Source organism: Morus notabilis, unplaced genomic scaffold, assembly GCF_000414095.1.
Source record: "Morus notabilis unplaced genomic scaffold, ASM41409v2 Scaffold1028, whole genome shotgun sequence".
Classification (NCBI taxonomy): Eukaryota; Viridiplantae; Streptophyta; class Magnoliopsida; order Rosales; family Moraceae; genus Morus; species Morus notabilis.
Window position 1 is genome coordinate 25,516 of NW_010362289.1, and position 15,408 is coordinate 40,923.

At 37.7% G+C, this 15,408-nt stretch overlaps 2 protein-coding genes across 2 annotated transcripts; both read left to right on the forward strand.

Annotated features, from left to right (window-relative positions):
- The first annotated feature begins 1,963 nt into the window (after positions 1-1,963).
- Positions 1,964-10,128, forward strand: LOC21391867. The gene is made up of 10 exons (XM_010101543.2): positions 1,964-3,512; positions 4,036-4,509; positions 4,604-4,905; positions 5,390-6,115; positions 6,193-6,471; positions 6,676-6,837; positions 6,950-7,888; positions 7,976-8,191; positions 9,005-9,265; positions 9,424-10,128. The coding sequence occupies exons 1-10, from the start codon at positions 2,141-2,143 to the stop codon at positions 9,766-9,768; spliced, it is 5,076 nt and encodes a 1,691-aa protein (XP_010099845.1). The 5' UTR covers positions 1,964-2,140; the 3' UTR covers positions 9,769-10,128.
- A 1,147-nt stretch (positions 10,129-11,275) lies between these two features.
- On the forward strand, positions 11,276-15,146 carry LOC21391868 (ACT domain-containing protein ACR2). Its single transcript, XM_010101544.2, has 8 exons — positions 11,276-11,373; positions 12,341-12,412; positions 12,534-12,585; positions 12,678-12,792; positions 12,880-12,947; positions 13,064-13,789; positions 14,507-14,611; positions 14,727-15,146. The coding sequence occupies exons 2-8, from the start codon at positions 12,342-12,344 to the stop codon at positions 15,060-15,062; spliced, it is 1,473 nt and encodes a 490-aa protein (XP_010099846.1). The 5' UTR covers positions 11,276-11,373; position 12,341; the 3' UTR covers positions 15,063-15,146.
- The last annotated feature ends 262 nt before the right edge of the window (positions 15,147-15,408 follow it).

Below are 15,408 nucleotides of genomic sequence, written 5' to 3' on the forward strand. Positions count from 1 at the left end.
TCTAAAAATTCATAGGTTATACCTGAGCTTGACTCCTGAGCTCCGTTCACCACTGGCCAATGCATTTTGAGCAGTAAGAGTACGAGTCTATATTTACACATTATTATTAAGGACATTCTCTGGTACGTTAATATACCGGTAAGTTAAGTTTTATGTCCGTTAAATTTATATAAAATTGTGTAAAAATAAAAAAATATATGTAAATTTAACAGTTAAAAAAACTTGATCTATCAATACGTAAGCGTATAAAAAAATTTCCCCTATTATTAATTGAATTTTAATCGTATTTACACATCTGTCTTTTTTTTTTTTTTTTTTTGAGGAAACACATTTTCATCTTTAGATAAACTGAAAAAAGTTGTTTTTTGGAATGAAAAAAACTGAAAAGTTGTTGATGGTAAGAAAAAGTTCGGCGAAAAGTAGCGTTGGGGGGGACCGCACTCTATGTTTCAAATGCATTAATTTGTTAGTTAGTTACTTTTTTTTTTTTTTTTTTTTTTCCAAATAATAAAACGAACAAGGTTAGAATCAGAAATTCTTGGCAAATGTGTGAACATTCTTGAACTTAATAAATTTAGCAATTTGGTTCTTAAAATTTTTTTCCTAACAATTAACCCCCAAAAGTTTTAATTTATGGTACTTTTAGTTCTTGTTGTTCAAATTCATTAAAATTTTGATGGCTTTTAGTGCCAAATTTACAAGTGACAACAAAAAAAATGCATTGATGATATTTTTAATTGGCATTAATAAAATTTCATGTTAAAATTTATATTTAAAGTTTAAGTTATAATGAAATTAAGTTCAAGTATTTAAATATATTTGTATTGAAACTAAACAAAAATGAACATCAATGTCTTTATTAGGCTATTATTTGAAAGTTAGATACAAAAAACCGTTAAAATTTTAATAAATTTGAGCAACAAGAGTTGAAAGTGCCAAAAATTATAAGTTCAGGTTGTTAAATATTAGGAAAAAAAAGTTTAAGGACTATGGCTTTGTTTGGTATGAGGGTTCAAACTAACGTGATTCTAGTTTTAATTTTGAAATCAGAATCATGATTCATGATTTTGGATCCAAATCATGGTTCTGAAATCAGAATTAGAATCAGGAGTTTGAACTACTTAAAATAAAGGGAGGTGGTTTTAGAATCACAAGTGATTATTGGTTTAAAACATTACATTAATGTTCAAACCTTGAATCAGAACCATCCAAGTTAAACACTGATTCTGGGTGAGTTAAATCAGAATCACTTTTTACTTTTTATAAATAAACACTAATTTAAATCATAATCATGATTTTGAATTCTAAAACTCTTATACTAAATGTGCTCTAAATTGTTAAATTTGAAAAGTTCAAAGGTATTTGTACAAAATTTCTTTTACGCAACAACCAAAAAAGGGGAAAAAAGAAGAAGAAAAATATCAAGGTAGCACACCTAAAATCAAACTACTGAAAAAATTTGGAACCGTTGGATGTGCATCGAGTTTATCCAACGGCAAAGGCAGACTATAGCAGCGTCATGGAATAATGTGCAGCCCGGGAAGGGCAAAATCATCAGAAACCATTGAGTCCCATCATGTTATTGGCTTAAAATATGTATAAATCCTTACGTGGCCCCTCACACGCCAAAAACAAAACCCATACGAAAAAAACTTCCACACACGATTCTCTTCCAGCACGTGCAGTCATAAGGCATAACCGTGGTCGCAGTCTCGCAGAGCCCCCAAACGCACGTGCAGCAATCACGTACGACGTCGGACATCGTGTTTTGTGGGGTCTACTCTAAAGCAACGGTAGTTATATATGCAATGTCAAATGTACAAAGTTTCTGGATGTAGAGAATAAATCCCTCCTCATCAAATGGCAGTCTAACATGTAGACGTATGCAGGCAAGAAAATAAAAATTAAAAATTAAAAATATAGACGAAGAAGAAGAGGAAAGACAGATTGAGAGAGGCGCACGTTAGCTATCATGCGCCTCACATTGAGCAAAGTCCCACTTCTTCTTACCCTCTTACCACACACACCTTGTTGTTGTTGTTGTTCTTCTTCTTCTTCTTATTCTTCTTCTTCTCTCTCTAGAAATTGATCAAAAAACTAAACGACGCCCAAAAACCAGAGAGAGAAAGAACCTCAAGAAATGAAGCAATTCGGGGTGAAGCAGAGCGCATCGTGCGAGGCGGTCTCGTCGTCGTCGTCATCATCGGCGGCGCCGGTTCTGGCCGACCACTCGCAGACCGCCACCTCATCGTCGATGGTGGAGAAACGGCCGTCAATCTCTGCGGCGGCGGCGGAGGACCTCGCGGCGGGGTCGAGAGACGGCGGCGGGGCGCAGGAGACGGTGACCGTCGATCGGCGAGGCGAGCACTCGGCGGTTTGCAGATGGACGGTCCACAATTTTCCGAGAATCAAGGCTAAAGCACTGTGGAGCAAGTACTTTGATGTCGGAGGGTACGATTGTCGCCTCCTGGTTTACCCTAAGGGCGACTCGCAGGCTCTCCCGGGCTACATCTCCCTCTACCTCCAAATAGTGGACCCTCGCGGCACATCGTCTTCGAAATGGGACTGCTTTGCAAGCTATCGCTTGGCCATTGTCAACCTTCTAGATGATTCCAAGACTATTCATCGCGATTCTTGGCATCGTTTCTCTGGCAAGAAGAAATCCCACGGTTGGTGCGATTTCACTCCCTCTGCTTCCATATTCGATTCCAAATCAGGTTACCTGTTAAATTCCGATTCTGTTTTGATAACTGCCGATATATTGATACTTGATGAATCCGTCAATTTCACGCGGGACAATAACGAGCTCCAATCGTCGTCGGCCTCGTCAATTTTAACATCATCGTCGGGTGGGGCCGGTCCCGTTTCCGACGTTTTGAATGGGAAGTTCACTTGGAAGGTTCATAACTTCAGTTTGTTTAAGGAAATGATTAAGACTCAGAAGATAATGAGCCCCGTTTTCCCTGCCGGAGAGTGTAATTTGAGGATTAGTGTGTACCAGAGCTCGGTTAATGGGGTCGACTATTTGTCCATGTGTTTGGAGAGCAAGGACACGGAGAAGTCCGATAGGAGTTGTTGGTGTTTGTTTCGTATGTCGGTTTTGAATCAAAAACCCGGCTCCAATCACATGCATAGGGACTCCTATGGGCGGTTTGCGGCTGATAATAAGAGTGGGGATAACACCAGTTTGGGTTGGAATGATTACATGAAGATGTCCGATTTCGTTGGGCCAGATTCGGGGTTTTTGGTTGATGATACGGCAGTGTTCAGTACGTCATTTCATGTAATCAAGGAGCTCAGTAGCTTTTCTAAGAGTGGAGCCTCTACTGGAGGCAGGACAGGAGGTGGGGCAAGGAAGTCGGATGGCCACATTGGGAAGTTCACTTGGCGGATCGAGAATTTTACAAGGCTGAAGGATCTTTTGAAGAAGAGGAAGATAACGGGTCTTTGCATCAAAAGCAGGAGGTTTCAGATAGGAAATCGAGATTGTCGTCTCATTGTTTATCCCCGAGGTAAGCTTGATTATTGCGCTGGAAAATCGTGTATTATTTGTCTCCTTAAATGATTGTACATTATTGATAATTGTTTCCTTGTGTCAACTTACTAGTTAATTGATCTTCTTCAGATGCTTTTGAAACTGTGTATTGTCATTCTTATACAGATAATTGAGGACTAGAACTGTTTCTGTTGTTGTTATGGAAATGTGGTGTTAAAGCAGCTTCTTCTGTAACCGTTTCACCCGAACTTTTTTGAGCTAAATTTCTAGTGACCTGCCGTCATGGTCTGATAAAAAAAAAGGTCTTGTATATGATTGATGATATGAAGGTACTGTATGCTATGGCGGGTTGTTGCTTGCCATAATTGATAAAAACTTGCTAATATTGTGCATAGGATAGCAGTTTTGATTGTAATTTCTGTGAATGCACATGGTGAAGATTGTTCATATGGTAGTTAATACATAGACTTGAATTGCTTATGCTGGTGACATTTAGATGGTGAATTGATGAACATTTCTTCAATGTTTGGTGGTATCAGGGCAGTCTCAACCACCATGCCACCTTTCAGTGTTTCTTGAAGTTACAGATTCACGAAATACTTCCAGTGATTGGAGTTGTTTTGTGAGTCATCGTTTGTCGGTTGTGAACCAGAAGGTGGAAGAGAAGTCTGTCACAAAAGAATCTCAGAATCGCTACTCCAAAGCTGCAAAGGACTGGGGTTGGCGGGAGTTTGTGACACTTACTAGTCTCTTTGATCAAGATTCTGGTTTTCTTGTCCAGGACACTGTTATATTCTCTGCTGAGGTCCTTATATTAAAGGAGACATCGATAATGCAGGATTTTACCAACCAGGATAATGAGTCAGTTAATGGAAATTCCCTAATTGATAAGAGTGAGAAGAGAAGCTCATTTACATGGAAGGTGGAGAACTTCTTGGCCTTCAAGGAAATAATGGAGACCCGGAAAATCTTTAGCAAATTCTTTCAAGCTGGTGGATGTGAGCTTCGAATTGGTAGGTTTTAACATTCTCCCATTTCCTTTTAGCAGGTGGTTGCTGGTTTTTAAAATATTTATGCCATTGGCATTTTCCCCCTTCTTTTATGCAGGTGTATATGAGTCCTTTGACACCATTTGTATCTATTTGGAAAGTGACCAGTCAGTTGGCAGTGATCCGGATAAAAATTTCTGGGTCAGATACAGGATGGCAGTAATAAATCAGAAAAACCCAGCCAAAACTGTATGGAAGGAGTCTTCTATATGTACAAAGACATGGAACAATTCTGTTTTACAGTTCATGAAGGTCTCAGATATGTTGGAACCAGATGCGGGGTTTCTTGTGCGTGACACAGTTGTTTTTGTGTGTGAAATCTTGGATTGTTGCCCCTGGTTTGAGTTTTCAGACCTAGAGGTAAGTTTTTCTGAGCCTGTTTTTCTTTAATCGATATATTGCTTTCTTTTTCATTATTTATTTATATGTTTATCCATTTTTTATTTAGACGATTGTTTTGTGGCTATAGCATGCAACGAAAAGACATTGTGCAAATATGTTAACTTGTGGCATGAAAAATTGAGATTTCTCCTTCACCGACCTAGAAATTAGGATGTTTCTAATACGAGCCTGTGGCACCTGTGTGGTTGTGTCTAACCTTGTGAGTTCTGGTTCCTTGTCCCATCGCTCTGGTTGTACCAGATAGGAATTGAAGACTTTCTTTGGTGATGCCTTTTGCTTCCTCCTTTTTATTTTTTATTTTTTTATTTTATATTTCTTAGGTATGACGTTCTCATTGAATGAGATAATTGTTTTATTGACATGTGCATCTTTAGCTAAAATTTGGACCCTTTTTATGGTGGTTATACATGCTCGTGTTCACGTGCATTTTATCTCTTATTAGGTGTTGGCTTCAGAAGATGATCAGGATGCTTTGACTACTGATCCTGATGAACTCATCGATTCTGAAGATAGCGAAGGAATAAGTGGTGATGAGGAAGATATCTTTAGAAACCTGCTTTCTAGAGCTGGCTTCCACCTGACATATGGAGACAATCCTTCCCAGCCACAAGTCACTTTACGAGAAAAGCTTCTAATGGATGCTGGCGCGATTGCTGGTTTTCTGACTGGACTTCGTGTTTATCTTGATGACCCTGCTAAAGTAAAACGCTTGCTTCTTCCAACTAAGTTCTCTGGTACTAATGATGGAAAGAAGGTCATAAAAACTGATGAATCTTCCCCTAGTTTGATGAATTTGCTGATGGGAGTGAAAGTGTTGCAGCAGGCCATTATTGATTTACTTTTGGATATAATGGTTGAGTGTTGTCAACCTACAGAAGGGAGTTCTAATAATGATGATTCTTCTGATGCAAACTTAAAAACTTCTCCAGATGGAAGTGGAATTGCTAGTCCTTCGGATTCTGACAGAGAAAATGGAGGCAGTGAATCTGCTGAATATACTATAAATGAGAGATTGGAGTCTGGTGTTGATGAAACTAGCATTGCTACTGCTGTGCAAAATTTGGACATAAATGAGGTCCGTGCACTTGGGAAAGCTCTTCCTGGACAGCCTATTTGTCCCCCAGAAACACTTGCTGCGGGTTCAGAAAGTGTATCTCTGCGTGCAAAGGTAAAATATTTTTTGCATACTCAATGAAAACTTTGGTTAATTAGCATGTTGTGAAGCTTGACTGATTGAATTTTCAGACCAAGTGGCCAGAGCAATCTGAGGAGCTCTTGGGATTGATTATTAATTCTCTGAGAGCTTTAGATGGAGCTGTTCCACAAGGCTGTCCTGAACCACGACGAAGGCCTCAGTCTGCTTCAAAAATTGCTCTGGTACTGGATAGAGCTCCTAAGCATTTGCAGCCTGATTTAGTTGCTCTCGTGCCCAAGTTGGTTGAGCAGTCAGAACATCCACTGGCTGCTTTTGCACTTTTGGAACGACTTCAGAAGCCAGATGCAGAGCCTTCCTTACGGACTCCTGTAAGATCTTGAATGTCATTTATTAGTTTATTTACTATTTCGTATTAAGAAACCACTTTCATTTTGGTGTCTTTTGGTTGCATGTTGTTTGTGTGCTGCACATCTAGTCTAATTCTGGTTGGTCTTCATATATTTGCTCGAACTATTCTGCACGAGTTAATGCAGTGCACTTATATATTGTTCCTCTAAATTATGGTTTACTAGGTTTTTGGTGCTCTAAGTCAACTGAAATGCGGCAGTGAAGTTTGGGAGCAAGTTTTATTTCAATCTTTTGAGCTTTTGACAGATTCAAATGATGAACCTCTTGCTGCCACCATAGATTTTATATTCAAAGCTGCATCCCAGTGCCAACATCTTCCTGAAGCAGTATGCATAGACTTTTCTGAAATCTTATTATTTTTTCATTCTCATATTATGTGTCTTATTTTTTATATAGCTTTCTTTTCATTGCTGTGAAACTCTTTCATCTGTTTTGCAGGTCAGATCCATTCGTGTTAGGCTAAAAAGTTTGGGTGTAGACGTTTCTCCTTGTGTCCTTGAGTTTTTGAGCAAAACTGTAAATAGTTGGGGAAATGTTGCTGAAACCATACTTAGAGACATCGATTCTGATGACGATTTTGGTGATAGTTGCTCAACAATGCATCGTGGGCCTTTCTTATTTGGTGAGCACGGGACTACTTCTGATAGGTTGCATATGCTGGATGAGCAGGCTTTTCGTTCTAGTTGTCACTTTTCTGATATCTATATCTTGATTGAGATGTTATCCATCCCTTGTCTGGCTGTTGAAGCTTCTCAATCGTTCGAGAGAGCTGTCACTCGAGGTGCCATTGTGGCTCATTCTGTAGCCATGGTTTTGGAAAGGCGCCTTGCTCACAGGTTGAATCTTAGTGCTAGATTTGTGGCTGAAAACTTCCAGCATACAGAACCTGTTATGGAGGGAGAAGCCGATGAGCAGCTGAGAGTCCAACAGGACGATTTTACTTCAGTCCTTGGTCTTGCTGAGACTTTGGCCCTTTCTAGAGACCCTTGTGTGAAGGGTTTCGTTAAGATGCTATACACTATGTTGTTTAAGTGGTATGCTGATGAGTCTTACCGAGGGAGGATGCTAAAGAGACTCATTGACCGTGCCACCAGTGCTGCAGATAATACCCGTGAAGTAGATCTAGATTTGGATATTTTGGTTACTTTGGCTTGTGAAGAGCAAGAAATTATTAGACCAGTTTTGAGCATGATGCGGGAGGTTGCTGAACTTGCAAATGTTGATCGAGCTGCTCTTTGGCACCAGTTATGTGCTAGTGAGGATGAAATTATTCGTGCACGGGAAGAAAGCAAAACTGATATTGCCAATATGGTTAGAGAAAAAGCGGTGATATCCCAAAAATTGAGTGATTCTGAGGCCAATAACAATCGTCTCAAGGTAGTTGATGTTGATAGAGCTAGAACTAGGACGTGTTGTTAATTCTTTTTGGAGAATATTAGACTGATGCGTATCATTATATGGCAGTCTGAAATGAAGGCTGAGATGGACTGCTTTGCTCGTGAAAAAAAGAAGCTCTCTGACCAAATACAAGAACTTGAGAGTCAGCTTGAGTGGCTTCGTTCAGAGCGAGATGATGATACTACAAAGTTCACTGCTGAGAAGAAAGAGCTTCAAGACCGTCTTCATGATGCGGAAACACAAATTTTTCAGTTGAAGACTCGGAAACGTGATGAATTAAAGGTATTAATTGCATTATCTCCTTTTCATCCTGGTATATGCCGTCTTCTCACTCACTCACTCTCTCTCTCTCTCTTTAAGTTTTTTTTTTTTTTTTTTTTTTTTTTTTATTTTTTTTTTTTTTTTTTTTTTTACATTAGCCATGACAAATTGAGTTCACAATAAAATTGTAATAACATAAGTAAAATGTGGATCATGCGCTGAACTAATTAGGGCCTTTTGGTTTTAAAATCTGAAACTGGAATAATTTTGATATGATAAGTTTTTCAAATCCATGATTCGCTTTTGACGTTGAGACATGACTAGAGGAATTCCTTGTTTCTGGACAGTTTGCTGAGTCAGAAAAGTTGTATATGGGTCTTTTCTTTATCGAATTAATTGTTGTAAACCTTCATGGAAGTATGTGGAATTGTTTATCTTGAGAAATTCCATTAGGAGCAGACACACCTATGAGAATTAAGATGTTTGGTGCGCTATCAAGTAGTTGTAGTCTAACATCAAGTCAAAACCTATCTCTGTTTAACTCTGCGTTTGCGCCATACCTGTAATGATGTTACTATGACTATACTATATGTGCTGGCTCTCTCTCTCTCTCTCTCTCTCTCTCTCTCTCTCTCTCTCTCTCTATATATATATATATATATATATATATATCTCTCTCTCTCTCTCTTCATACACAAGAATACAAATTAAGGCCCACTTTCAGGCTTGTCCCGCTTCCTTATGATTGTGTAAAATGTTTTAGTTGATTCCGAGTGATGTCCTGAGTTTGAAGTAATTGCACGCCTTTCTGATTATAATTTCTAAATGCGACAGAAAGTACTAAAGGAGAAAAATGCTCTCGCGGAAAGGTTGAGGAGTGCAGAAGCTGCACGCAAAAGATTTGATGAAGAACTGAAACGATATGCCACAGAGAATATAACCAGAGAGGAAATCCGACAATCTCTTGAGGATGAAGTTCGACGATTGACACAAACAGTTGGACAGACTGAAGGAGAGAAGCGGGAGAAGGAAGAACAAATTGCTCGGTGTGAGGCATATATTGACGGGATGGAATCAAAATTGCAGGCCTGCGAGGTCCCCTTTTTCTCTTTATGTTATTAATTGGTTTAGTATCTAATAATTTGTCCACAACCTGAATATCTTCTGGTTACGCTAGAGCATTTCCTGTTATATTTTCTGCTATTTTGAGCATTGGAAATGTCATTCCACTGATGCCTACTTCTCCATTGCAGCAATACATTCACACACTGGAGGCTTCACTTCAAGAGGAAATGACCCGACACGCCCCTCTATATGGTGTTGGGTTGGATGCTTTATCAATGAATGATTTGGAGGCATTGTCGCGTCTCCACGAAGATGGGCTGCGGAAGATCCATGCCCTTCAACAGCGTCAAGGCAGTCCAGCTGGTAGTGCTCTCGTCAACCCCCATAATCTCCCTCAAAACCACGGTTTATACCCTGGAGCACCGCCGCCAATGGCTGTTGGATTGCCGCCTTGTCACATCCCAAATGGTGCTGGGATCCATAGCAATGGGCACGTGAATGGTGCAGTCGGACCCTGGTTCACGCGTTCTTGAATCCCGGGGAAACGGCCATCTTTACGCCGGTATAGGCATTCGTTCACCCAATTATTATTTTTTTTTCCTTTTTTGTTTTTCAAAATCTCTTTTCACTCCCCAGTTATTTCTTGGCATTTTGACTGGTAGAACTCTTGGAAAATGTGGAAGGAAAAGGGCAATGCAGAGATGAATGATGGATGATAAGGGGGTAGAGTTCTAGTAATTAATTGTTGAGGAAGCGAATCCAATAGAACTAGCAGTTGCAAATGCCATACTGATTTGCGTTTTTTTTTTTTTTTTTTGGTCTTTACGCTTAAAAGTCAATTATAGGCCTTATGAAAAGTTTTGATTAATACATGCTCTCCTTGCTTCATTCATGGAGCCTTTTATTTCCAATTTCATGTGCAGTTTTGTTGCTGGAATTGATGCAACTTTTGATATGTAGGCGTAAGATTTTCGGCCTCACCTAATTAAATTACACATCGCTTAAAAAAAAAAGGAAATATGAAGTTGGATATTGCATTAAGTTGGGACTGCTGAAACTGTTGTCAAAGTAGAGCAATTTTGCTTTTTGGGTTCGATTACCCCAAGTTAAGCTTGATTTCTCAAGAACTTGGTTTCAAACTTCAAAGTCAACTAAATTCCTCTTTGCCCTGAGCCATGTATAGAAGATCTACGGCTGGGTGTGACTAGGCTGGATAAGATCAAACGATGGTAACCATAAGATCAAGAGATTAACTTTTGACCTTAAATGCTTGACGTACCGTGAAGGGATAGAGAAAGAAATCACACATTTGGTTCATTGGGAGAAGTTTCGGAACATACATGAGAAGACCAATGCTATGACGATAAACTTAAGGACAAATTACACGGTTGCTTTTCAAATTATAAGTCTTATCACAAAATGCTCTCTAAACTTTAATTTTAGTTTTTTTTTTAAATTTTTTTTCTTTTAAATTTCAAAACTCTATCTTAAGATTTTTAACATAAATAACACGTATTATACAAATAATGAGTACCATTTGAATATTTTAATAAAGAATTACTATGTTAGTTCTTCCTTATGTAGTCACATAAAAGTATAATTATGCAACATGAGTTATCATTTTTTTTTCGTCTATTTTTCTCCTTAATTTGCTTGACCTAGAGACTTTTAGCGGTTCATATTAACTTAGTGGAGTCGTATCAAATAATGAAAGCAAAAATTAACATGTTGTATGAGACAACGAATCCAGACTCTAAGCTGATAATTCAGACGTCATTTTCAGATATTAAGGAGGCCAAAAATATAGGAAGAGAAGAAGAAATCAACATAAGCGTGACATCATATATATATATATATATCTATATCTATATCTTAGTTGACTTTTATTTTAACGTTTCCGTGACTCTTTCTCCTTTTACCATCTTTTCTCTGATTTTTCTTCAACCCAATCTGTTCCGCACAATTAGTTTTTCCATCTATATTTAAGCAGCTAGCTTATAATAAAACTCTCATTTCACATATTATTGCAAGTGAAGCTGATATTTGTGTCTGGTAAACCTTGTTTCTCTTTACCTGATCGATCTTTGAGGCATATCCATCTTTACCTAGACTCGTCTCACCACTTCATAATTACTTGCGTAAGTTGTAACCTCAAATTTTTTTTTTTCTTTTTTTTTTTTCATTAGTTCGAAAAGTGATCATTAGCTAGCTCTATATTACGCTGTATAGAGATATTCATAGCTCTATAGCTCTATATTACGCTCTATAATCGACTGAGTGAACATGCATAATATTGCTTACACACTGCTTTATATGTGCACGTATGTATATACACGTATAAACGAGTTTTTAATAGTTATCAATTATAAAAATTTAATGATATGACGTGATAAAAATTCAATCTCGTTAATTATTATAATAATTTATTTTTCGTAAGCTATATAGATTATTGACACCTCATTGATCGCGTATTTTCACACGTAGGCGTGTCTATATAGTTTTGCAACTACAGTTTCAATTTGCATTAATAACGTGATTGAATCTCCAAGAAAATGGAAAAAAAAAAGAGAACAGCTGGCAGAGAGAAATTCACAATAATGAATATATATATATACATCGTAGTAATATCCGATATTGGTTTAGATTTTATATGAGTACGTACTACGTCTCTTCTAATTCATCATTAGCATCAATTGTGAATATCTTGGTCGAGAAGAAAATTATGAAATGAAACCGTATTTAGTTAGCGTACGTCTTTCCCTTAGTAGATTCCACAATTTCCTAATTCTTAGCGGGAATCAACTATAAATTTCTTGGAAAATAATAACAAATTCGGCCAGAAAAAAAAAAAATTATTATTATCATTATTATTATTGGCAGTGGTTTTCACGCGCTTGAAAGGCGTCTCTCATCTTGAGTTAATTGTAAAAAAGCACGTGTTGAGTTGTCTGGTCAAAATTTTATGATGGACTATTAAGGTTGTTTCCGCCTCCAACGTATTTTAAGCTTTTGACTTAATTAACAGTTGTTATAACTTTCATTACATACAAAATACATTAATTTCTCTCTCTTTCTCTCTCCCGTAATTCATTAGCATTTTTGCAGCATGAAGAAAGTCTCTTGGCCGTATTTTGATCCTGAATTTGATAAGCTCTCTGAGAGGATATATGGTCCTCCGTAAGTAATTTTCTCAGAAACCCTTTTCATATTTCTTAATAAATTATATTACTTTTTAATTGGATTGATCAGCCAGATATTGATCATCATGGCCTAATTAATCCCAATTTTATTTTTGCAGCTGCAGAGTTTGCATTGACAATGAAAGCCTTGAAGATTGTACGGTAGTAAAGGTATAATATACATACATATACGTGTTCAAAAAATAATAATAAAAAAACCGGAATAACATGCTTGATAAGTACCTTATATAATTATTATATAGGTTGATAGCGTGAACAAGCAAGGCCTCCTATTGGAAGTTTTACAGATTTTGACAGACATGAATCTCACCATTTGCAAGAGCTACATTTCTTCTGATGTTCGATGGTTTATGGATGGTCAGTACTGATATATATATATATATTTAACTCGTGTATATATTAATCCAATTTGTATTTTTTGTTTTTGTATTTTTTTGTGTGCAGTATTTCATGTCAAAGATGAGCATGGTAACAAAATCACGGATGATAATGTCATTAACTATATTCAGCAGGTACATATTAATTCATAAACTTTTCACACACTTTAGGTAATTTATGATATTTTTCCAAAAGCAATATTTATATAATAAATAACTAATTTTAGAAAAGACTTATTATTAATTGGCAGGCCATAGGCACAACCAGGCTTAATTCTCCCAAGAACTCGTTAAGGTCAGCCAATGCCTACACCGGTAAGCCTTCGTCGGAACCCGAAAACCCCGGTGAGCACACCGCCATCGAGATGACCGGCACCGACCGGCCCGGCTTGTTCTCCGAGATCTCGGCAGCCCTCGCCGACCTCGGGTGCAACATAGTGGAGGCCCACGCGTGGAGCCACAACGCTCGCCTCGCCTGCGTCGCCTACATCTCCGATCAGTCAGCCGAGACGCCTATCGCAGCCGATTCTCACCGCATCGCCTCCATCGAGGACCGCCTCACCACCGTCCTCCGCGCCTCCACCAGTACGGCCGAGACCAGCCGGGCTTCCAACCAATTATGGAACGAGGCGAAGTCGTCGGCGGCGGCGACGTCCACCAACGTAGAACGGCGTCTGCACCAGCTCATGCTAAGCGTCCGGGACTTCGACGCGGCGGCGCGGACGTTGCCGTTTGGATTGGATGGCGGCGGAGAAGGGTTAGGAAAACGGCGACAGCCACATGATGAGGGGATTAATATGAAGAAGAGAAGGTGCAGAGTGAGGATTGAAAGCTGTGAAGAGAAGGGTTATTGGATTGTTAGCGTGGAATGCAAGGATCGGTCCCGTCTAATGTTTGATACAGTTTGCACGCTCACCGACATGCACTACTTGATCTTCCACGCTTCCTTGAGCTCTACCGATGGTTTTGCTTTTCAGGTATATATATATATATATATATATATATATATATCTCGTGATGATTTAATTAAAGAATTTAAAAGAGTGTGAGAAATTATGACATAGGAAGATAAGGTTTGGATAACCTTGACTGATTAAACATCAAATAAATTTCCTGTGTAATTATTTAAATTAAGGACTTATCTCTTAATCCGATTTAAACTAACAATTAAAGACAATTCAAACTAATTTAAAATAAAAACTAATTATTTTCTTTCTGTAATACGCAACATTGCTACTAAATATTATATCTACATATTAAAAATAATATGTAGGCTCGTAGTATGTATTAATTTAGGAGTCTTGTGATTGTTTAGATTCATGCAACTTATAATTAGTCCATGTCCGATTAATGCCAATGTTATATTTGGCGGGAAAAAAAAGATGAAACTAGTTATTTAATTTGTTATTTGATGCTCTAAGCATAAGGTTTATTTAATTACTATTTGTGATAATTATTAAGTTCTAAAATTTCTGAAAGTAAATTTTTTTATTTTAAAAAAATTAAGATAATTATGCTGTAATAATTATGCACTAGAAAGTAGCATTGTATCGTAGAATGATTTTTTAATTTAAATACTAAAATTTAAAACTAAACACGTTAAATTAGCAATATTAGATTGAAGATGCCCTACCTCATGCCTTAATGTATTTGCTTAATACTAATGGAGACTAAATGAATTGTCGTTTGATCAGGAGTATTTTATACGACATGTAGACGGGAAAGCCTTGACCACAGAGAGAGAAAAGGAAAGAATCGTAAAATGCTTAGAGGCCGCAATCGAACGAAGAGTCTGCGAGGTGATCAATCATCGATCTTAAACTTAATTAATTAAATAACCATCAATTAACGAATAATTAATTAAGTCAATTTTATTAGTACTATAATCAATATTATTATTGGACGTTGTTGCAGGGAATTCGGCTGGAACTTTGGGCAGAGAACCGAGTAGGATTACTCTCCGACATAACTCGGGTTCTCCGAGAGAACGGCCTCGCCGTGGTTCGGGCCGATGTAGCGACGCAGGGAGAGAAGGCGGTGAACGCGTTCTACGTTAGGGATATTTCAGGGAACGAAGTGGATATGGAAACTGTGGAGTCTATGAAGAAACAAATTAGCCCTATTGTCCTTCAAGTGATCACCACTAGTACTACCGATGATAAGTCAAAGTCACGTACTTATGTTTCTCTTGGAGACAAGCTTAAATCTCAATTTGAGCGCTTCTCTCACAACTTTGTTACCATCAAGTAATTTGAAGTTGTGTGTGGATATATTGGACTTTTAATATTTAGTTACGATCAATTTATAGGTTTGTAAATAATTGTTTGTATATAAATAACGTCCTGCAAATATCATCCTTTAATTTTTATAAGTAGTTTTTTTTTTTTTTTTTTTTTTTCAAATTTCTACGTTGTTTCATGTTTGTAAGTAGAGGAAAGTCAATTACATTTGTATAGGACTTTGTTTTCTTTTTCTTTCTTTTTTTTTTTTCCCCTTTGAAAATGATGTTCTAATTTTGTGAAGATAATGTCACTTATTAGAGATGCTGCCATGTTCCTTGGATATTCATGTTTCATTTGTGCCGTGATAAATTAGG